This window comes from Chrysochloris asiatica, unplaced genomic scaffold (genome assembly GCF_000296735.1).
Source record: "Chrysochloris asiatica unplaced genomic scaffold, ChrAsi1.0 scaffold00015, whole genome shotgun sequence".
Lineage (NCBI taxonomy): Eukaryota > Metazoa > Chordata > Mammalia > Afrosoricida > Chrysochloridae > Chrysochloris > Chrysochloris asiatica.
In genome coordinates, this window is record NW_006408533.1 from 13,327,486 (window position 1) to 13,352,149 (window position 24,664).

The window sequence follows — 24,664 nt, forward strand, 5'->3', positions numbered from 1 at the left end:
CTAACTGGATTTCAATCTTAATTTTAAAACATAAATAAATTAAGATTTAGTGGCCAAACAAGGCATATCAGTAGGATTAACAATTAGATACACTGTAAGGAGCAGTAGTTTGCTTGGCATCTGAGACACACAGGTAAGAAAGTGTCTGCTCAGCATTCTTCTTAAGACAAAACCCTCTTTAAAGCTAAATACGGCCAGACACTATGGTATTTGCTACAAAGCACAACTGTTGATATCATCAATAGCATTTAATGAAAATCAAGATGTGGTTGTAGAGAGTGTATGATACACAAAACCCAAAACTTCTCATTGGATGGATACTCATGAACTATAGGCTTGGTTCCTAACTTCAGTATAAAATCATCACTAAAAGATTTGCAAATAAAAAGTTTACTTATTCATACTTTGCCTTAATTACTCTTTTGTTATGATGGAGAGATTTACATGTAACAATCATTCATCTCAACCATCTTTGAGTTTTCACAGTTGTATTTTTGAAAGTCATTTCAAAGCTTTCAAAAAATGAAGTCCCTCTAATAAAAAGTCATTTTATTTGCTGAGAGTTATGTTTCAATATACAATATATACCTATTTGCATATTTGCATAACTATATTATATATGTTGTTGTTAAGTGACTCACAGAGACTCTGTAGAGAGTTTCCAAGGAGACACTGGTGGTGGTGGTGGTGGTGGTTGTGTGCCATGGAGTTAGTTCCCACTGATTGCAACCCTTTATAGGGTTTCTGAGGCTGTAAATCTTTATGGGAGCAGAAAGTCTTATCTTTCTCCAGTGGAATGGCTGGTAGTTTCAAACTGCTGACCTTGAGGTTAGCGGCCTGACTCGTAACTGCTACACTACCAGAGCTCCTTAAGGAGAGGCTGGTGGGTTTGAATTACACCTCACAGTTATCAGTCCAGTGCTGATCCTACAGTGCCACACCAAGAATCCATATTGTATTATACATGTTGTTGTTGTTGTTAAATGCTGTCAAGACAGTTTTGACTCTTAGTGACCTTATATAGTGTTTCCAAGGAACAGGTGGTGAGTTTAACTGCCAACCCTGTGGTTCAAACTGAACTTACAGTCTAGCGCTTTATCCCACAGCACCACACCAGGACTCCAAATTATAGATAGATTACATATAATTGTTGCTTTTGTTGTTAGTTGCCTAGAGTTGATTTCGACTCATAGTGACCCTGTATAGGCTGTGAAAACCTTTATGGGAGCAGAAAGCCTCCTCTTTCTCCCAAGGAATGTCTAGTGGGTCAAACTGCTAACCTTATGGGTAGCAATCCAACACATAACTCACTCGGTTACCAGTGTACATATAATAGTAAAAGCAATGAAAAGAATACAAACTCAGACATGTTTAAATTATGAGGCGGGTGTCAACATATGAAAAATTCCTCAGCGAATGCATTATAACAACATGTGGAATGCATTTTAAAACCTTCTCTTTAACATGTTATTGTTGTTAGATGCTATTGAGTAGATTTTGATTCATAGTGACCCCCATATGTGATAGAGTAGAACTGCCTTGCAGGACTTTCCAGGTTTTAATGGTGTGGTGCTGTGGGTTAATGTGCCAGACAGCAAAGCCATTTGAACTGCAAGTTTGGCAGTTCAAGCTCACTAGAAGCTCTTCAGAAACACTATACAGCTATGGTCACTATGGGTCGGAACTGACTCGACGGCACTTAACAACAACAATAATCTTTATGGGAGCTGATCACCAAGTCTTTCTCCCCCAAACTACTAGGTGGGTTCCAACTGTCAGTCTTTGGGTTTAGCAATTGGGCACTTAACCATTTGCCACCATGGCTCCTTTTCTTTAACTTAGAGGCATTTGATCTTCAGGGAATGAATACAGTCGATAGTCACATCGATGAAGGACCTGATTGAAAAAATGCATGCATTCTCTATCTGACTAATAACATCTCAAAAGAGGACTGAGCATATTTTGCTCATGACAAGAACAGTGAGTTAAATATTTGTTGAACATGAAGGTGTATTATTGCAATCATTAGGGCTGCCCATTGACTATCCGCCTTTTGAGACCTGAGGAGGATTATATATTAACTTTGACATTAAGTGTGGCATTTGCCAAAGCAATGTGTTAATTCTGGGCAGCAGCTAAACGAGCCAATGTAAAAATTTCCTTTCTCTTCTCATGGCAATGGTGACTTGCCCAAAATTGTGGAGTTCCCATCAATCTGGGAGCCAGAATGGGAAGATGTAGAGCAGAGTCACCACCTAAACTGCCACAGACATGCAACATAAGAGAAAGAGGTCTTTGCTTATATTGTTGTTGTTGTTAAGTATCGTGGAGTCAGTTCCGACTCAGTTCCAACTCACAATGCACAGGGTTTCCGAGGCTGTAAATCTTTATGGGAGCAGAATGCCTCATCTTTCTCCTGTAGAACTGCTGATAGTTTCGAACTGCCAACCTTCAGATTAGGAGCCTGATTCGTAACCACTACACTACCAGAGCCCCTAACATAGTCACTGAGATATTTAGTAATGTTGTTATGACTGCCCATTCTAGCCTAGCCTAACCTCACTGATTTAAGTATTAGTACCAGAAAGGTCCAGTGTCTGGTGACAAGGAAACAGATATTGGAAGGTGATGGTGGTGGTGGTTATGTGTTGTGGAGTTAGTTCCGACTCATAGAGACCCTGCATAGAGTTTCCAAGGTTTTAAATCTTTATGGGAACAGAAAGCCTCATCTTTATCCTGTGAAACTGCTGGTAGTTTCGAACTGCGAACCGTGAGATTAGCAACCTGACTTGTAACCACTGTGCTACCAGATGGAAATCTATTTTATGAAGCAGAAAAATCAGTTGGTAAAACTGTTGCCTGCTATTACTTGAAAGGCTAGTCAGTTATTTAATAAACTTCCATTTTTAAGGGAAGAGGTTGGAAAACAGAATATTGTTAGCTTGTAATAGTTCCTGCTATTGGCTGCACTTGGCAAAAGTTACAAAATGAGATGATCTAAGAAAAGAATTTATAAACAGGAATGAAGGGAGGGAAATAAAGTCCAGAAATTTAGGGGTATGCAGTATAGGAAGTCAGCTTGAGAACTAAGGTGTGCCTGACCCAAGCCATGGTATTTTCAATAACCTCATATGCATGCGAAAGCTGGACAGTGAATAAGGAAGACCACAGAAGAACTGATGCCTTTGAGTTGTGGTGTTGGAGGAAAATATTCAAAGTGCTATTGGCTGCCAAATGAACCAATAGATCCATTTTAGAAGAAATTCTGCCAGAGTGCTCCTTGGAGTCCAAGATGGCCAAACTTCGGCTCTCATACTTTGGACATATTGTCAGGAGGTACCAGTCGCTGGAGAAGGAGATCATGTTTGGTAAGGTGGAGGGTCAGAGAAAAAGAGGAAGACCCCCAATGAGATGGATTGGCCAAATGGCAGGACCAATGGACTCAAGCATGGCAACAGTAGTGTGTTGGCCCAGGATCGGGCAGTGTTTCATTCTGCTGTGCATAAGGTCGCTATGAGTCAATACTGACTCGATGGAACCTAACAACAACAAAAGTATAGGAAAAAGCAATGCATTTCAATGTCTTTTTGTAAAAGATAAAATTTAGGAAAAATTTTGAGGAAAAAAAAAAGGTAAAGTGAAACAGCTTAAATTGAAACTAAGTTAGTGATAAAAATGCAATTAGGGACATGGCTTTTACTCCCAATTTCATGGAGTTATGGTGTCTAAGAAGAAAGTTTCAATTAACGGTTGTTGTTATTGTTGTTAAGTGCCGTCAAGTTAGTTCCTATTCATAGCCACCCTGTATAGGGTTCCAAGGAATGGCTGGTGGGTTTGAACCACTGACATTGTGGTTTTCCAAGGAGCAGTTGGGTTTGAACCACCGATCTTGCAGTTACCAGTTCAGTGCTTATCCTACAATATCAGACCAGGACTCTAATTAAGGGTATTGTCGTTGTTTAGTGCGGTCAAGTCAGTCACGACTCGTAGTAATCCTATAAAGGGTTTCTGAGGAGTGGCTGGTGGATTTAAACCACTGACCTTTTATTTCAAATCGACTTTGCGATCCAGTGCCTATCCTACAGCACTACACCAGGACTCCCTAATTAAGGGTTCCTGTTGTTATTGTTAAGTGTTATGGACTAGGTTCTAACTAATAGTGACCCTGTATAGGGTTTCTGAAGAGCAACTGGTGGGTTTGAATGGCCAACCTTGTGGTTCACAGTTGAGTGTTGATCCTGCAATACCACACTCAGTGAACACTTCTAACTCAGGCAAGTAAGTAATAAGGTAGCTTTTCAATGAAGCCTGATAGGTAAATGATTATATATACAGTGCTTGCTTAAAGGTGAGTATGTGTGTGTTATGTGTGTGAAAAAGAGTCAGAAATGGGGGCAAGAAAACAAATGGAAAAAAAAAAAAATCTAAGAATTGTGCCAGAAAACAAATGTGTTCCTGGTCACTGGCCCGTGAAGCTGACTGAAACATAAAAAGATAACTAAGCTTTCTGGAGAATTTATTGCCAAAAGAACCACCAGCCTAGACTAAAAGAGGTTGTGGCAATTACAGATTTAAAATGACCATTGTCCCCTAGATACTTACAGACAGAAAATATACTTTAAAAAGACTTCCAGTCTTAGGAATAGCATATTCCTTAAGATTCCTTTGGAAATGGCCAACAAAGATAATGGAAAGGGAAGAATATCCTATAGGATGGAGTCAGGAAATACGAAGAACAAAGGAGAGGAGTAGAATTAGGGGACCCATATGGAAGGACACAATCCATCACATGGATTGTTGTTAAGTGACATTGAGTTGGTTTAGACTCATAGCAACCTTATATAGGTTTCAAGATGTGGCTGGTGGGTTTGAACTTCTAACCTTGAGGGTAGCAGTACAGTGCTTATCCTACAGTGCCATTACATGCATGCTGTTGCTGTATGATATTGAGTTAGACCCGACTCATAGCAACTTTGTACAGGGTTTCTGAGGCTATAAATCTTTATGGAGCAGAAAGCCTCATCTGTCTCCTATGGGGCAGCTGGTGGTTTGAACTGTGAACCTTGAGGTTACAGCCCAACTCGTAACCCACTATGATACCATGGCTCCATCACAGGAAGGTATTTGTTAAGTGCCATTGAGTTGATTCTGACTCAGCGTATCTGTATAGGGCTTTAATATTTTTGTGGGAGCAGAAAACCTCTCGTTTCTCCAATGAAGCAGATGGCAGACTTCAACTACGGACTTTGTGGTTTGTAGTCCAGTGCTTATTGTATGGAGCCAATGCACTCCCCATGGATGTTGCTGCTGTTGTTTAGTGCCATTGAGTTGGTTCTGACTCATAGTGACCCTACATAGGACTTTCAAGGAGTGGCCGGTGATTTTGAACCATTGACCTTGTGGTTCAAACCAATCTTTTGGGCCAGCGCTTTATCCAACAATGTCATACCAGGACTCCATGGATAGGCAGCTACATTTCAGTGTTCCTTCTTAATAGGAGTGATGATCCCTTCCACCACTGGACCTTATGTGTGAGGACCAGTTTGTTTCTGGATCAAGATACGCTTGCTCACAAATAAGCCTGATGCTGTGACAGCCAGAGATCCTGGACATTGAGTCTGATGCTCTGACTGGAAGGGACTTTGGAGTCATTTTCTCTTGGGGAGAAAGGGAGTATACTTTGAGCATGGTAAAGAGAAAATAAAATGGTGTTGAGTCAATTTGACTCATGGCGACCCCTTGTGTTACAGGATAGAACTGGATTTCATGAGGATTCCTTGGTTATAATCTGTAAAGTGGCAGATTGTCAGATCTTTCTTCTATAGTGATGCTGGGTGGGTTCAAACTGTCATTCAAATGGTTTGCACTGCCCAGTGAACTACAGTAAGTAGGGTAAACTGAATAGCTGAAGTCTTATTCATAGCTGTAGCTATGCCTGAGTATTGAAACAGGATTCAGGCTCTTTGAATATGTATGTATTTTAAAATCGTTTCTATATTTATAGATTAATGTCTTAATTTCCTCAAATTTCAAATCTGGTGAATTGAGTCAATAGATACTGAGCCTGGAGCTTTATTTGTATTATTTTACTTAATTCTTATAATAACTCTATGAAGTGAATATAATTATCATCAATTTTCAAATGAAAAAAAACTTAATAATAGAGAGTAGCAGCTTGCCTAAGTCACACAGGAATAATATATCTGAGTGTGCATTTCCTTTTAATTCTGTCTGTCCCTAAAGATGTTTCTGAGTGTGTGTGTTGCTCTTGTTGTTAAGTGCTGTCGAGTCAGTTCTGACTCATGGCGACCCTGTATAGGGCTTCCAAAGAGTGGCTGGTGAATTTGAACTGCCAACCTTGTGGTTCAAACCAACCGTTTGGTCCAGTGCATTATCACACAGCACCACACCAGGACTCGCTCTCTCTCTCTGTTTCTCTCTACAAAATACATACATATACGCACATATGTATACAGACAAGGGGGTTTCGAAAAGTTCATGGAAAGATTCCAGTATCTTTTAATTCCATTTTCTCACAAACTTTTTAAAGACCCCTCATATTCTTTTTTTTTCCCCCTCATATTCTTGATCTCTAAAACCAAACCAAACCAGTTTTCATCACATCAATGAAGACTTGTGGTGACTTCATGTGTGTCATAGTAGAAGAAGTGTGCTTCAAAGCATTTCCAATGGCTTATCTTTTAGAAACAGATCATCAGGACTTTCATCTTAGTGGCCTCTGGTTGGATGTAAGCAGCTAACTTTTTCTGTTAGCCTCCAAAGAGCTTAACCACTGTATGACCCAAGGACTCTTCTTGACCTCTTGCTGCAGTTAAGTTCCATCGAACTGATTCTGACTCCAAGCGACAAGAGATTGTGGTTTCTGAGGAGACGCTGGTGGGCTTGAACCATCAATTTATTGGCTAGCAGTCCAGTGCTTATCCTATAGCATCACACCAGAAGTCCAATATTCATTCAGTTAACCTATATTAGGTCGAGGTGCTGTGGTGGTACAAAGTTAAGTGTTCTTGCACTCAGCTGCTAACCAAAATGGTGGTGGCTGGAAGCCATCCAGCAACTCTGTAGAAAAAAGAGCTGGCACTCTGCTTTTGTAAGGATTGCAGTTCACAGTTCCATGCTGTGACATGAGGTCATTGTGAGTTAGAAATGAACTCAACTGCACTTAACAACAACAATAGTTTTATTCTATGAGCATGGTACTATGTCAAGTACATTGAATTCATTTAGATTTTCACGGATGAAGTGGGTTAGCACAGATTGAATCCCATTCATCTGGTTGGACTCTTTTGACTAATGACACTTGTTGGTGAGACAGATTGGCGTGGTAAGTGAGGCAGCACTCTTTGATAGGTCTAGATGGGCCAGTACTCAATGACTCACTCTACCACTAACTCGCTGTGTGACTGTGGGTAGACACCTACTACCTTTGCATCAATTAAAATAAAGACCAAAGCCTACTAAATGGACATAGAAGTTCCTTTGTGACCTGGTTTCTGCTTCTGTCTATAGCCACATCTCATTTCTCTTTTCTCACTGAATTCAACCATGCTTCTTCTTTCTGCAGGGTCTCTGTACTTACTGCTAAGTACTTTGGGATGATCTTCTTTCATATCACCACCTATTTACCTAGCTTTTCATCCTTCAGTTTTCAGCTCAAATGCCACTTCTTTGGGAATATTCTCCATGAATCCTAAACTACAGCATAACGTTCCCCCCACCCCCCAACTAACTCTAAGATCAATAAATGCACAGTTATATTGTTTTGATTCAGCATTGTATTCTTTGTACTTGGCTCAATATTTCCTTCTATACTATTGTTGTTGTGGTTGTTAAGTACTGGTGAACCATTTCTAATTCACTGTAGCCCTGTCCAGGGATTCCGAGGCTTTAAATCTATGTGGGAGCAGAAAGCCTCATCTTCCACAGATAGACTGGTAGACTCGAACCACCAACCTAGAGGTTCACAGCTCTGTGTTTATCCTAAGAGGCACCATATTCCCTCCTTCTACATGTTGTTGTTGTTAAGTGCCATCAAGTCGGTTCGGACCCATAACAACCCTGTATAGGGTTTCCAATGTTTTAAATCTTTGTGGGGGGCAGAAAGTCTCATCTTTCTTCCTCAGAGAGATTGGTTAGAACCATAACCCTGAGGTTTGCAATTTCATGTTTATCCTACAGCAGTACCGTACTGTCTCCTTCCACATGTTGTTGTTATTAAGTACCACTGAGTCAGATCTGACTCATTGCAACCCTGTATAGGGTTTCCAAGGAGTGGCTGGTGGGTTTGAACTGCCGACCTTGAAGTTCAAACAGACTTTTTAGTCTAGTGCTTTATCCTACAGCACCAAATCAGGATTTGTCCTACATACAAGGTAGTAATTATATTTACGGAATGAATGTGCAAAATGGGTGGGTTGGGCAAAGAGATCACTTAGTGTTTCAGCACTTACATCCTAAGGTTTGCTAGACTTAGTTTTCAATTTACTTAGTAATGACACAGAGCAAATTTAAGCAGCCCATATGACCATGGAGTCCTGCTGGTGTGGTGCTGTGGGTTAATGCGCTCGACTGCAAAGTCAGTTTGAATCACAAGGTCGGAAGTTTAGGCTCACCAGCTGCTCCTCAGACACCCTATTCTGGGTCCTATGAGTCGGAACCGACTTGGCATTCAAGAACAACAGCATCATAAGACCCATAAATCTTTCATGCCAGACTCAGTAGCAAATATCTCAGCTTAGGTATAAAGAAGGTATTAGAGTTATTTGTATACATGCTGTTCTCAGGAGAAAAAACTATTGCTGTATTCAAAGGAGGTATGCACCATCAATACATGAGAAATGGTCAAATAAAGTCATCTGGTTTTCTAGGCATCCATAGAACTTGAAATACAGTATTTGGAGTGACCACACACGTATTTTTAAAAAATCTATGAAAAAATCCACTAATGCACTGGTGCATAAATACACACTAGCAAAGAATTCAAGGTATATAGCAATGTGCACTCATGTATTTCAAATTAGAATTGAGCTCATTGAAGGTAAATTAGAGGCTAGCATATTTTAAAAGTCCAAACACAATTCTCTACCCTTGCTTTGTCCAAAGTCATGGAAACAATTACTCCATGAACTGAAATAAAAAGTTCCAATCTGAGAGCAACCAAATATCACGATAGTGTTTAAAATGTTTAGATCACTGTTTTCACTAATATTGAAAACAGAAAATACTCTTAATCTCTAATTCTGGAATCTGTTTTTAACAAGTCCTTGAAATCATCCCATATGATATGGTTATTGGCTAACTCCCAGCCCCTATCAGAGATAGCCTTTCTTAAAGAGACACACATTGATTTTAGTTCCAACAAAGTAGCTACGCTCCTTTACATTTATGCATTTTAATTTTGTGTACTCTTGCTGAAATACTTTCCCATCCACCTCTTTGCTTAGATAATTTCTACCCATTTTTCAGATTTGCAGACAACCACTTCTAGGAAATCTTTCTTATCCTCTAAAGGTAATTGATGCCAACCAACCACAGGAACTATTACTGTGAAGAAGGAATCAAGTTCAATGTCCTCCATGGAACACAGGAGACAATTTAGGAAACCTGTGCACAATGGTTTCCTTCTTTTCTAGAACTGAAACATGGGGGTGCCCAAATCCTTAGGCTACAAAGTAGAGAAAGAAGCTACAAATAACTGAAGGGAAGAGGGACAAACGCCATTTCTTTCACATCTAGCAGAGGGAATAAGCTTTTCTATCTTAGAGCTTCTCATGTTCATTCTAATGTTTTAAAAGTAAATTATCATCGTCACATGGAAGGATAAATCTATATTTTGAAGTCCTCTTTTCTGTCATTTGTTCACAGAAAGCAACAAGGGACCACCTAATCAATAGGATCTGTTTTCTGAAACATAAGGAAAGGATCAGTTCCTGGGAATACCTTTACCATCAATGAAGAAATTGTTCAATGGAGATGGAATAAGTAGCTCTTCAAATGCTGACCCCTGGGGAGTAATGTAAAAAGAATGTCCACATGTGGACTTCATAGACACTCTGATATATAATAAATCTGTTTAAAAAGAAGTACATGGTGTCCCTGGAAATTGTTTTCTTAGATCTTTGTGCCAAGGATTTAGGTCCTGCAAAGTGTAGGAGGCATGTTTTTTTGCACTGGCCATTTTAGTATTCATGTCTCCTGTACTGCTTTCTAATAAGTTAAGAATGAAACGGGAGACTGCGTGCAGGAGTGAGAAATGCAAGAAAAGCAGTACTGTAAAATAAAAATGAATGAAAGTGCATTTCAACTTCCTTTTATTATTAACAGTCAAGAGAACAACAATGGCAATTTTACTGTTATTACTTAACATTTCACATTTACAAAAGGACTTTACCATCATTTTTAACATGTTATTTCTTGATACTTTTCTGACAGAAAGTAAGAATGCTGCTACTATGTTCAACATTATTATCATGTTATATTAAATTATTTGTCCAAAGATGAGGATAAAAATACAGGTTCCAGCACGATACCAAAACAGACTTTTATAGTAAGAATAATAATTTTCTTGGTTTTGGGGGAGACTAGACTACTGGTTGGCTAAATGGATTCTGCTTTCTTTCTGTCTTATAGACCACTTTTTCATTCCTATTCACCTCCATGCTATTCAACTTCTTGCTTTTACGTGTATCTCTTCTATAGTGTTTCTAAAATATAAAAAACCTCTCAGGAGAATGCCTAAAGACAATTACTGCTGACCATTCCTTTGATTTAACTTTGTTGCATAATTTGTGCATGTTACTATGGTTTCCGTAAGTGAATATTTGTGCTCTTGTCTGTGTCTAAAAGAAAGCATATTTGAGACGTGCTGAGAAATGTTTGCTCAAGCCAAGTGGGAAAAATGTTTGAAGACTCTGGAGCTCTAGCTAAGCTCAGGATTTGGGTATTTGTTAGTTTACTTGTTAGTTTGAGCAGGCAGTTATCCAGTCCATAAGCAGATCCTAAACAAGGAGGTGACTGTTTTCCAGTATTGCTATCATCCTTGCCTCCCTCCTATTAGTTTAGCAATTTTTCTGGGTCTAAACTTCATCTCTCATACTTCGGACATATTGTCAGGAGGGAGCAGTCGCTGGAGAAGGATATCATGTTTGGTAGGGTGGATGGTCAGAGAAAAAGAGGAAGACCCTTAATGAAATGGATTGGCCAAGTGGCAGTATCGATGGACTCAAGTGTGACAACAGTACTGAGGTTGGCCCAGGATTGGGCAGTGTTTCGTTCTGCTCTGCATAAGGTCGCTATGAGTCGGTACTGACTTGATGGCACTTAACAACAACAACAAAATGGAAGTGGGAGATTCTGCAATCCCCGAATGTTTTGTTGGATTTGGGGAGAATTTGGGTAATTTCTTGCTCTCTGAGAAACATTTCTTCATTTATTATTACATAGCTTAAATATTGTGTAAATCTGGCCTTTTTATCCATTTAGCCAAATAGGATGCCTGCATTTAAAAATGAAAACTAACAGCAGGAATCATCCAAATCAACTGTTGCTCTTTTCTTGTTTTTTTCAAGGAAACTGAAAATATGCTTTCACTTGGGTTCATGTAGTCATAGCTTGGACGGTGATATTTTCAAAAGCAGAAGTTCCCAGGGCACTAAAGAATGTAAGCAAAGTAGACATTTCTTTCAAAGCTATAGCTATGCCTGAATATAGAAAAAGGTTTGAAGCTCCTTGGATATAATCTGTCATAAGAACTTTTCTATATTTATATATATTGATGTTTTTATTTTTTTCAATTTGAGTCAACAGATGTTCATTTATTTTACTTCTTAGTCTGTAGATGATTGTATTCAACGTATGAAAATTATGGAAACAGTCTCCCTTCTCCAGTTCAGTGGGATTTGCCTCTTTGCTACATAGAAAAGTACAAAGGCTACAGTTGTTCTAATACTGGTAATGGTGTTACAAAAATAGCAAGATTAGATGCAATTTATTAAGTAGTGAATGTGCCAGAACATTGGAAAATATAATTTTATCTTATGGATACTCAAAAGACCTCAAGAAAATGATGATGTCATAACTCATCTATGAGATTATTACAAGGTTACATATCAGGGTTTGAATCCAGATTTCTATGATTTAAAATCTTTGCTTTCTTGCTAGACCTCTTCAGGTAGAGTGTTAAGTCAGGCAAGGTAAAACATTTTGAGTAGGGCGACCACAGTTTCTCTTCTATACCTGTTATCCCAGCATAATTAATAGCACCCTTTTCATCCTCAAAAGTGTTTCAGTATGGACAGTAACTTGGATGGTCTCCCTGTTTCTGAGCAAAATTTAAAATGGTATTGTTCTTAGGTACTGCTCATAATGCTTTAATTAATCATCTTGTCTTTAACAAAGGGATACAAACTGAACCTAGCCTGATATATTTGGGAAAACAGCTGAGTTTGTGAATGAATATCAGTTATTGGCTGGGGCTAATATTTTCCCTGTTCCCTAGTTTCTGTCTCCCTGTTATCTTTTTCTTTTCTCTCTTCCTCCTAGCTTCCATGTCTCTATTGATCAAACGTCAGAAATAGATTCTTGAGTTTTAGCTTCAGCTTTCATTCTGAGGAATTTCTGGAATATAGCTTGACCACTTATTCGGATGTTTAAACCACTGTTAACAGTGCTTTTATCAAGAAAAAAATCTAAATTAATTTGAAGACATCTCTTACTTATTTTTCTTTCTTTCTTTCTACTCCTTAATCTTGCTGCTACTATCACATTACCTCTTTACTACAACCAGAGTGGATAGGTGTCCGGGGAGCTTTCTCGCTGCAGTTTTTGGACAATGCTACCGCAGGTTTCGCTGGGGTAAGCCAGCTCAGAAATGCAGGATTTCAAGCACCGCCTCACATGTCTTTGCTCCTCTTATGGCAAATTGTTGGCCTGTTTTCTATTATTCTACAGACTTTTCAGGAAGTGGGAAGGAAGTAATTAAAATACAATGATGAAGTATATAACTGCTTAAAAGACATATGCAATAAGAAAATCCAACTTTCACTTTTGTAGGGTTTAAATGTATAGCTTTGATTTATGGATCCAAATTGTTCATTTATTATTTTATCTATACAGCTCTGGGCAATTTTGACAGTTAAAATTTAGTTTTATTGACCAGTGCAGTCACTGTGGCCACGAGGGGCCTGGTGTGCACAGCCTAATGCACTCACGAAACGATGCTTTTTGATTCCATGACTGAGTCAGATTGGGAATCATAACCGATGTAACAATAAGTTCCAAATCTCAGTGCCCAAGGCAAGAGGTTTGCTGTAAAACACAATCACCCTTTAAGGAGGGGAGGAGGAGAATCTTGGGTAGAAGTTTGCAAGCACAATTTAATGTGGCCGGAATAGGCCATGAATATGTCTGTCCATCCAAGCTGTGGAGCTCTGAGGGTGTGTTTCTTGAAAGACCAGGTTTCCCAGACTGAAAGTGAATAGGTAAAAATTCCTAACAGCAGCATGCATGTGAGTTATAGAGACAACTCACTAACCAGCCATTTTGATAGGAGAAAATTTGAAGTGGGAAAATTTACTAGTGTTAATAAACACTCTTTTACTTTTCAATTGCCAAAGAAAAGAAATTGAAGAATTCGTTTTGGAAGATATCTCCCTCTGTCTGGCCCAGATCAGAAACATAAACCAATGCAGTGATTTTAGGCCAGTTTTAATTTAGGCCTATTCGACTACCAAATTGGCTGCCTCTACAATGCTAATTCACTTTTTCACTCGAAATCCCCTGTGATACATAAACAAAACTCCAAAGGGTAACAAATCAATAAAGTGTCTAATTTGATTAACCATGTTTTTGAATGAATCAAGACAGCTCTAACCTGAAATAAATAGATGGATAAATAAATAAGTCCACTCACTTGTGAGTATTTTCCATGTCTTCTTTTCATCATCATAATACTGAACCAGATTGCTGGGGAGCCGGTCCGGTCCAGGAGGCAACCCTCCAACCAACAACAGCATTTTCTTGTTAGAGCGAATTCTTCACCCAAAACAAAGAGGAGATGAATAACCACATTATTGTAGAGTCTTTTTAGTGGCAACAAAATCATAACCATCAAAAGAATGTTCCTTGCTTGCAGATTTCTATTTCATTTTTTCCTGTTTCTTCTCCCATTCATGTCTCAACAATTTTTTGAACCAAGCAGAAAAATGATAAGGAGAGCTGCATATCCCCATACTCATGGAATAATAAGCTTCCTTTATGCAATTTGTTAGAGGTTCATTCTAGAACGACCTTTTTCTTATATTATCCCTTTAAATCATCACTCTTTACAGCTGAGTACACATGAAATGCTCTGGAGTTGTACTAAGGTTAAGCATTAAAGTTGCATGTCAAAAATCGTATTAGTCAAAATCATTATTATAAGCCATTCTCCACTCAAAGAACCTTGAAAAAATTAAGGTTATGCAGAGAGCTTGTGAGCCAACTCTTTAATCACCCAGGGAACTTCAAATACCAGTTTGGGACAATTAGTTGTACTGGGCTAAACTGGGATGGGTTAACCAGTTTGAGTGTGACTTTTTGTTTGCTTAATTTTGCTTAGACTTCCGCCTTCATCCCATTTCCCCACTCCTGGCTTCCCCCTCCCCTGTGCACCACTGGCAATACAGCAGCACCAATTGGTAAAAATGAGACTGTGATGTTGTTGTGAGCCTCCCCAGAGTGGAGCCCTGCCAATGCTTGCCACTGATCCAGCGGCATGAACCTGCTCAACTGTGCAAAGTCACTCTAATTCCCTCCCTCTGTTTTTCTACCTTCTCCCCCCAGGGGGCAACCACTGAAAGGAGTGACTACCCACCCATCAAGAGCTGGCAATTCGCTGCTATTAACCGTGACTGTGATTCCCAGTCTGCCTGGCAGTTCCTGAGCATAGGCCTGCAATGTCTCATCTGCAGTAAAAGCTATAAGATGCACCCTGGCCGGCACACTCGACCTGATGGATGTAGGATCCTCAGGAAAAGTAATGGATTGAGTGCACTAGTGATGGAAGCAGGGAGGGGAGGCGCAGACCCCCACAAGCGACCTGCTGATTTAACAGTCACTTTACATATAATTGAACTTTTCATTTACCTGAAAGACTGAAGGTGGCAGAAGAAACAGGGCAACAATGGTGGAAGGAAAAAGTTAATAAATGAGAGTTCTCCTTAAATAGGATCACAGCCACACAGTGTGGTTCTGAAGCTGTTACTATCTATACATCCAGTTCCGATTCAAAGATGCTTGGCGAATACGCCCTTGTGGAAAAGCACTGTTTGTTGGTTAAGAACCTAACATTTGGAGAGTTAACTTAATACAGTTAATGGCGTTTCTATGTGTAGGAAGGGGACAAGAGAATTCCTATAATGAAACTCTGGTGCCATTGAATCCACTGTACATGCCTCAGTTGGAAAAACACCTTCTGGAGAAACTCCTGTGCTAGCTACACATGATAGAGGGATCTGTAATTATAGAAGAATGCCTAATGTAGTACCAGTTTGCAATATTAACTTTGCCAGCCCCTGGATATAATGGAGGAACGGAAAAAAACTAGCACCGTCACCACAAACAAAAACCTCAACTTCTTTGAAATTAAAGTACTTTTGAACTGTACCTTATAGACTAGTAAATGGAAAACAAAATCAGAATACAAAAGCAAACAGTTCCACTGGGGCATTGAAGGTTTCAGTGATTGGAATGGATTTATCACAGATGTTATGAAAAAATAGTATCATTAAATAACTCTCTTTTATTGGGGAACAATATATCTTTAAATTATGTGCCATGTAATCTACTAAATGCTTAATTATATAACTTATATAAGATCATTTTGTTTGTTGTAATTTTTCATCCAAATTATCAACCATTTATGTGTATAATAGAAGTCAAGGCAAGAGCAAATAATCTTAGGTTGCTGTAAGTTACCAGAGGTAGATAGACCTGTTCAACTGAAAGGCATGATTCTGTGTCTTACATCACATGAGGATATGCTTTCAGACTGCAGGTAGGAGCAGATAGATCATATTGATATGATCTGGTTAGATATAGAGGAAAGGACTTGGTAAAGTGGTGGTTGGGATAAAAACAATAGAATTAAATCCCTGCTTTAATACATGTACTGCGTTTAAAATGTGTTTCATGAACTTCAAAGGGAGATCAATGCCTGGCTCAAATACGTTCATTATTTGGCAAGGCCAGCTTCACTGAAACATTCCCAGTGGTAATTTTCAACACTGACCTAGATGGACCATCTATGCGGATGGAAAGAGAATCTAGAATCATTGTCCTCTTTGCCCAAACAGCCAGTGTTTGCCATCTGTCCTCTAAGAACTGGACTGAGACCACCAACACATAAACCACTGAACAGCTAGCAAATGGTAACAATGTCCAGCCTCTGCCAACAATGACATGATTCAAAGAGCAAACATAGCAGCAGGGAAAGACTCCACAGAACCAAGATAAACCCTTAGTCCACCTAGGCCTTCCCTGGAAACCTGATGAAAAGGACAGGAGTTAGAGAACCACCTATAACAGCAAAGTAAAGGAAGTCCCACCTGCAATTGTTGGCTGTGTGTTTTCTACAAAAGGGCAGTGCTTTGACGCCATTATCTGTGGCCTTAGTGAGTAAAGGCATATCCCCAATCTTTTGCACTTTTATATTTATAGCCTCATATACTCAATTTATTATGACATTTTACTTGGAATATTTTGTCTCTAAGGCTTGTGTTATTCAATTTTTCAAGCTAATATCAGTACCATTTAATTCTAAATAAAGTTTAAAACTCTATTTTATGAAACTGAATCACATAGAAAGTAAAAATATGATCAAGTACTTGTGAAGTCCTATTTTTGTTTTTGTTAAATGGCGTAGAGTTGGCTCCGACTCATAGTGACCCTGTACAGGGTTTCTGAGGAGCAGCTGGTGAATTTGAACCAAAAACCTCATGGTTCAAAACAACTTTGGGGTCGAGTGCTTATCCTTATGGCACCACACCAGGACTAGTATAGGACAGAAAAAAACAACACATGAATTAAAACTTATTTGACTAGTTTTTTCTTACCATTATCTCCAATGACTCTCAAAACAGTCCTGTGGTAGGTGTAAGTCTCCATCTCACAGAGAAAGTTCTTATAGTAATTTAAGTGGCAATGTTCCGACCTAGGCCCATGCTCTATTAAGTGTTTTATTGTGAACCGGATGAAGGTTTACAGAGTAAATCATTGGTTTCAGATTCAACAATTTCATACACATCTTGTTTCATGTCATTGACTGCAATCCCTACAAGGTAGCAACAGTTCTCCGACTTCCTCCCTGTGTTTCCTGTTTTCATTCGTCCTTCTCTCCGAAACCTTCGGAACTTTGTTTTTGGGTAAATGTTGCCCTTTTGACTTCAAATGATTGACTATTTGAAGATGGACTACCTCATTAGTGTTACTGTTTCCTTTACGTTGTTGTTGCTGTTGTTATGTGCCGTGGAGTCGGTTCCAACTCATAGCGACCCTGTACAGGATTTCCAAGGCTGCAAATCTTTATGGGAGCAGAAAGCCTCATTGTTTTCCTGTGGAACAGCTGGTAGTTTCGAACTGCTGACCTTGATGTTAGAAGCTTGATTCATAACCACTACGCTACCAGAGCGCCTATCACATATTTGATATGCCTATTCAAAAGATTGGCATTAGGATCATATAAAATAGTGAGAAGTTCTTTATAAAGTCTATAGCAAATTGTTATTAATCAAGCTTTAGATACTGACAATAAAATATGGGCTTTATTTCACATGGCAAACCCGATTAAATGGCTAAAAAAGCAAAATAATATTTTTATTAAGATTATTATTGAGATTATATATATATAATCTTAATATAATAGTAATTAAGAGCACTTTCCTACCCTATTGTTATCTTAATTATTTGTTCTTAGAAAATTATCACTTCAATTAAACTGGCTATTTTTTGAGTCTTATTATAAGAAATTAGGCATTTGGCCATTAGCTACAACTTTGAATATTTCTGGATCCAAATAAAATGACCTAATAGAGATTGCTCTATATTTCTTATTTCTCAAGAATAATATAAATGAGAAAATTCACCACATACTTTACTTTGATGTAAAGGCAATGCCAGCTTTTCAATTATTGCTAGAAAGCAACACATAGGAATAATTGTTGTTGAAAAGCTTCCATTCATTTTACAATTACAATAGTAGCAATGATAATAATGACAGATTATAATGAATGTGTATTAGATTTTGAACCCCTACTTTTCATGCTATTAATTCGAAGAGTGAAATTCAATTTAAAAACACCATGGGATAAAAACTTAAGTTATGGACGGTCATTGTTATGTACCATCAAGTCAGTTTTGATTCGTAGCAGGGATTGTTGCTGTTATGTGCCGTCGAGTCGATTCCGACCCATAGTGACCCTGTATAGTCGATTCTAACCCATAGTGATCCTGTATAGGGTTTCCAAGAAACAGCTGGTGAGCTTGAACCGCCAACCTTGCAGTTCAAACAACTTTGCAGTCTGGTGCATTAATCCACAGCGCCACAGGGATAGGGAACCTTTTTTTCTGCCAAAATTTATAACATCATTCGCAGGTCATACAAAATTATCAACTTAAAATTTAACTCACCACTAATGTGATGGCTGGAACTGTGGTTGCCTTAACAGGGCCAAACCAAATGATTTTGTGTGCTTTATACGGCCTCTGGGCCAGATATTACCCACCACTACTGTACAGGGTTTCCAAGAGAAGCTGGTGGGTTTGAACTGCCAACCTTGCAGTTAGCAATCCAGTCTTGTCCTACAGCATCACACCAGGAGAATCTGAAGTGAACTGCTGAAGAAGGTTTCAAATATTCCTTACTAAACAATTCCAACAGAGCTTTTCAAGTTTAATTTTCAAATAAACAAAATCTGCAAATGTAGCCCTATTGCAAGAATTGTTGCCAATTGCTGTGGAATTGGTTCTGACTCATAGCAACATGACACACATTTTAGAAGTTCTTTACATATGGAGCCAATTTAGTCAAAGGTTCTTTTCATATCTGTTATCGTTTAAAAAATACACCTCTTCACTCCTCATTTTAGCACCACTTTGACCAAAGTTATGTGTTTAAAAGATACAGAATTGGAGAATTTAAACAAAGCTGAGAACATTGTGATTAATAATATAATCTGGATATATTTGGTTTAAGCTCCCAGATACTTGCATAGAAAAAGATTAGGTAGAAAGGTGACGGAATTTGAAGGTCTCCTTTGTTCCATCTCAGTAATTGCCGAACATTTACCATGTGTCACATCTGTGTGTGTGTGGTGTGTGTGTGTGTGCGTGTGTGCTCGTGCGCACATGTACTTTGGTTCCGGGGATGAATGATTGAAGAATGACCTAAAACCTCCTGGTGTAAACAAATTTTTCATCATACTGGTGTTCTAAGTACGGTAAAGTCTCATTTATATTTCAGTGATTTGGAACTTTAATAATTGGGAGCCAGGCCAGATAAAGTTATCCTTTTCATGATACATGAAAAAAACTTTTTGTTAACTAGATTGCCAAAAGAGTTTAAATGAGCAGGTTTGTTGGCACTTTAGAGTCACTTATGTACAATTAGACAAAATTAATTTTACAGATAACAAATGATTCTCATTTATTTATTAAAGAAGGTATTCTGTCATGATCTAAGAATTATGTCTTAAAATTAAATTCCAAACCTGGAAAACCACTTTTAAACTCTGAGAGTTTAAAAATTTAGATTCTCTATATAGATTCTCAGATGCCAGATACCAGAGATTATGATTCAGTGAAATACGGTCTTAAAAATCAGTTATGTTTTATCCTCTCTTAATTGAATCTAATATATTTCCAGACTTGGAGCCATTGATGTGGTCCAATCTTCGGTATAAGACCAAAACCCTTTTTATAGTGTTTTCTGTAAGTAATTATTCTTACTGCTTTATATATTTGTAATGAAATGGATTTAGTTTCCGAATATTTTCTATTATTGACAGTTGCCAAACAACTTTGTAAGTGTTAGATTTCGCCATATGCTGAGCTAAAAATCTTAGTTGTATTACGTCTTCTAGAGAAAAAGAGTAAGTATTGCCCTCTGTAGCATGGCAGCACCTCAAATACTGGGAGGCAGTTGTCATATACCTTTCTCTTCTCCAGGCTGAAAATTCCCCTTCCTGTCTGAAAATCTCTCCATATAGTCCTCACCCTCTTGATCATATCCTTTGAGAATACTCTAGGAAATCACTATTTTTTTCATAATTCAAATGTCAGAATTGTATACATTATGACCTACATTATCAAAGATGTTTACTTGTGTTTTATTGACTATGCAAAGGCATTTAACTGCATGGGTCTAACAAACAAACATCGTTATCTTACCATTGGCTTGGTTTTAGCTTTTTATTCTAATGAATGCAATAAAAATGTGTAATAAACAAGACAGTGAAAGCGATTTTCATTGGACTTCAGGACCACTATGAAAGAAGAGTTGGAGTGAAACACCAAGACATTGGGAAGAATGGGAATTCCAGAACAATTCATTGTAAATCATGAGGAACCTGTACACAGGCCAAGAGGCAGTTGTTTGAACAGAACAAGAGGACATGGAATGACTTAAAATTAGGAAAGGTATGTGCCAGGGTTGCAGCCTTTTACCGTACGTATTCAATGTATAAATTGAGCAAATAATCTGAGAAACTGGATCATATGAAGAAGGATGTGGCATTAGGATTGGAGGACAACTCATTAACACCCTGAGATAGGCAGATGACTCAATCTTGCTTGCTGTTAGTGAAGAGGACTTGAAATACTTAGACAAACATCTACGACTACAGTCTTCAGTATGGATTGTTGTTGCTGCTAAGTACCGTTGAGTTGGTACTAACTAATAGCAACCCTGTATAAGGTTTCCAAGGAGCGGCTGGTGAGCTTGAACCACCGACCTTGTGGTTCAAAGTGACCTTGCAGTCCGGTCCATTAACTCACAGCACCAGACCTCCCAACTGGACCAATAAATAGTATCATGATAAATTAAGAAAAGATGGAAGTTGTCAAAGACTTCATTTTGCTTGGCTCTATAATCAATGCTCACGGAAGCAGCAGTCAATAAGTCATATGACATATTGAATTAGGCAAATGTGCTACAAACTACCTCTTTAGAGTTAAAGAGTCACGATGTCAGTTTGAGGACTAAAGTGCACCTGACCGAATCATCTCAGATGCATGTGAAAGTTAGATAATTAATAAGGAAGACCACAAAAGGATCAATGCATTTGAACTATGGTGTTAGTACCATGACTTCCAGAAGAACAAACAAATCTGCAGTAAAAGTACAGCCAGAATGCTCCTCAGCAGCAGCCAGGATGGTGAGATTTCATCTCTTATACTTTGGTGATATTATTATCAGGAGGGAAACTCCAAACAAGATGACTGACACAGTGGCAGTATCAATGGGCTCAAACATATCCAACAATATTGAGGATGGCACAGGACCAAGCGGAGTTTTGTCCTGTTGTGCAAAGGGTCATTATGAGTTGGAACTTACTCATGGCACCTAACAATAATAAGAAGAGCAACTTTTCTTTTTAGGCTATCTAAGGAGTCCTGGTGTGGCACTGTGGGCCAATGCACTGGACTGCAAAGTCGGTTTGAGCCACAAAGTTGGTGGTTCAAGCTCACCAGCTGCTCCTCGGAAACCCTATACAGGGTCGCTACAGGTTGGAATTGACTCAACGGCACTTAACAACAACAAGAACAACAACAAGAAAGTTACAGTGGAGTCCTGGTGTGGCATTGTAGGATAAGCACATACAGGGTTGCTATGATTCAGAATCGACTTGACAGCACTTCATAACAACAACAAATTTAGAATGAAGGGCTGGTGTAGCTCTGTAGGATGAGCCCTGGACTGTAAGCTGCAAGATTGGTGGTTCAAACCCACCAGCTGCTCCTTGGAAACTTTATACAGGGTTTCTCTGATTTGGAACCAACTTGAAGACACTTAATTAACAACAACAACAACAACAAAATTACAATAGTTTTTTAGTAGTCACAGTGCAGGGCTGGGTGCCTGTTCTGCTTCTGGCTGATGCTACAGATTTAAAATCAAGCTAAATCAAACAAGTGTTATCATGTCATTTGTTATTGTAGGGTAGGTAAGCACTTGACAGTTTCCTGCAAAGTTGGTGGTTCAAACCCACCAGTCACTCCTTGGAAATTTTACACAACTGTTGAGTCTGTTCTGATTCATAGTGACCCTGCATTGGATTTCCAAGGAATGGTTGGTGGGTTTGAACTGCCAACCTTGTGGTTAGTTATCCAGTGCTTACCCTATAATGTGACATATTAAGTTTATACACACTGATTCAGATTTTGTTTCAATTAATTTATTTATGAGTGAGTTCCTACTATATGCCAGGTACTGTTCTAAGCACTGGAGATAACAGAACTGCAAAAAATAACACCATTTATTCTTCCCATGGCGCTATCCACTTATGCTGCATTCATAATTCTTTGCAGTGGTCACACAGAATTCAGACTCCATACTCACACTTACGGGGTTTATTAGGGAAGTTAGCAAGTTACAACTCGGGATCAGAAATGTTCAGGGCACAGGACCATCTCTATTTAGCAGTGTCTGCAGGCAGGCCTCTCTCTGGTCCTCCGCCCTTGGTCTGGCTTCTGTCCAGCTCAGCAGTGTTACAAAGCTCTTTTAGGACTACTTATACATATTCAAAGAATACGCCACTCTCCTATAAGCCTAAAAGAACTCAACCCTAGCTTCATGGTGTAGAACATTTAGCTCCTCCATTTAAGGACCCAATTTAAGTAACTGGAGGCACCCCACTCTGCAAGCAAGACTTCCTGCCCAAAGTCACTCCACTTTAGTTGCTCTGCGGGCTGGGAATAGCACTTATAAGAGCTAAATGATGCTGTTATTGCCATAGAGTCTGTTTTGACTCCGGGGAACAGCTGAGCTGGTAGGCTTGATCTGCCAGCCTTGTGGTTCACAGTACAGTGCTGATCCTACAACACCACACCAGGAGTGCAAACTGCTAAATAATGACACGCTGTCTTATTATCAACAACATCATCAGTAGTGTTAGCTTCTCCTTTCTGTAATCTGTAGGTTTGACAAGTGAGTGAAATATGTCTCCATCCATGTTGAATGACTTAAAAGTAATACAGTTGTATTTGCATTGTTTAGATATTTTAATTTTCCCAACTACTTTTCTGTTTTGTGTACAGGAGCATGGTGGCTCCATACAAAAAGCACTGGACTGTGAACCACATGCTCTGTGGTTCGAGCCCACCAGCTGCTCCACAGGAGAAAGATGGGGCTTTCTGCTCCTGAGAATATTTAAAAGGCTCGGAAACCCTGCACAGTGTTGCTATGAGCCGGAACCAACATGACAGCACTTAACAACAGTTTTCTGTAAAATGATACTAAATCACTGGGATTTTTTCACTTCGCAGTTCCCCACAGATGGGCTGTAGGAATGTATGGATTTTCGATTTTTGAAACATGAAGATTTCATGGAAAATCTACACAGTTGTGAAGTGGCAAAGTAAACTGGGAAATAAAATCACTTCCCTGTCCTCCAAAGACCAAGATCATTTCAAGTTCGCATCAGCCAGACCTGGTTAAATTCTCTTTCTTTGGTTTCATATATTTACATTTGTTGCCTAATGTTTGACCCATCTAAGCCACAATTTCCTCATCTGTGAAGTGAGAATGATAGCTTCTTCTTACAAGAATGCTGTGAGAGTTAAATAAAGCCATGTAGGTGTAATAGGAAAATAAATGATTGCCACCCAACACTGGACTGTGAACCAGTGGACTGAGAACCAGTGGTTCAAACCCACCAGCCATTTCTCAGAAACCCTATACAGGGTCACTATAAATTGAAACCAACTTGGTGAAACTTAACAACAACAACAGCAAACCACAAGGTTGGCAGCTTTAACCTGCCAGTTGCACCTTGGAAACCCTATACAGGATCTCTATGAGTCAGAACCAACTCTATAGCACTTAGCAACGATGAACGAACAACGACCCAGGCGTCTACAAATGGTTAACTCACTGGACTTTCAACCTAAGTTTGGTGATTAGGTTCCATCAAGAGCTGCCTTAGAAGAAAAGCTGGAAGAAAAGGTTTTACTACAAAAAACTCAGTCATTGAAAACCATATGGAGCACAGTTTCACTCTGACATGGCAACTGTTTCTTTTTTTTTTTTAATTACACCTAAAACCACCTTCTAGTGTCAGTCCACCCAGTGAGCGAAAGGCTGTTGTTTTGCTGGTACCTCAGAAGACGAATGTCTCTGCAATATGAAAGGGAGAAATAATTGAAGCCCCCAATGTAATCGAGTGAGGAGAAGCTGAGCAAGACTGAAGGAAGTTAGGACTCTTCCCATGACCTTCCAATTTCAGTGGACTTAACTAAAGACATCTTGGCTTAGTATTCTAAAAAAAGAAGTAAATGCACAACTTCCCATCTGGTTGCACAAGCACAAACTGTCATTTGTAATCTGGGAGGTGGAATAGACTAGGCACCCAGGGAATCGCAGAAACAGGAACTGGCTTGGGATTCCCATAGG

At 39.0% G+C, this 24,664-nt stretch overlaps 1 protein-coding gene across 1 annotated transcript in view; it reads right to left on the minus strand.

Moving 5' to 3' along the window:
* The window catches only part of KLHL14 (kelch-like family member 14), a 143,140-nt gene that overhangs the window by 85,545 nt on the left and 32,931 nt on the right, over positions 1–24,664 (minus strand). The window contains exon 3 of the mRNA XM_006835049.1: positions 13,931–14,052. Coding sequence (XP_006835112.1) covers positions 13,931–14,052 — 122 coding nt within the window. The remainder of the gene's footprint in view (positions 1–13,930; positions 14,053–24,664) is intronic.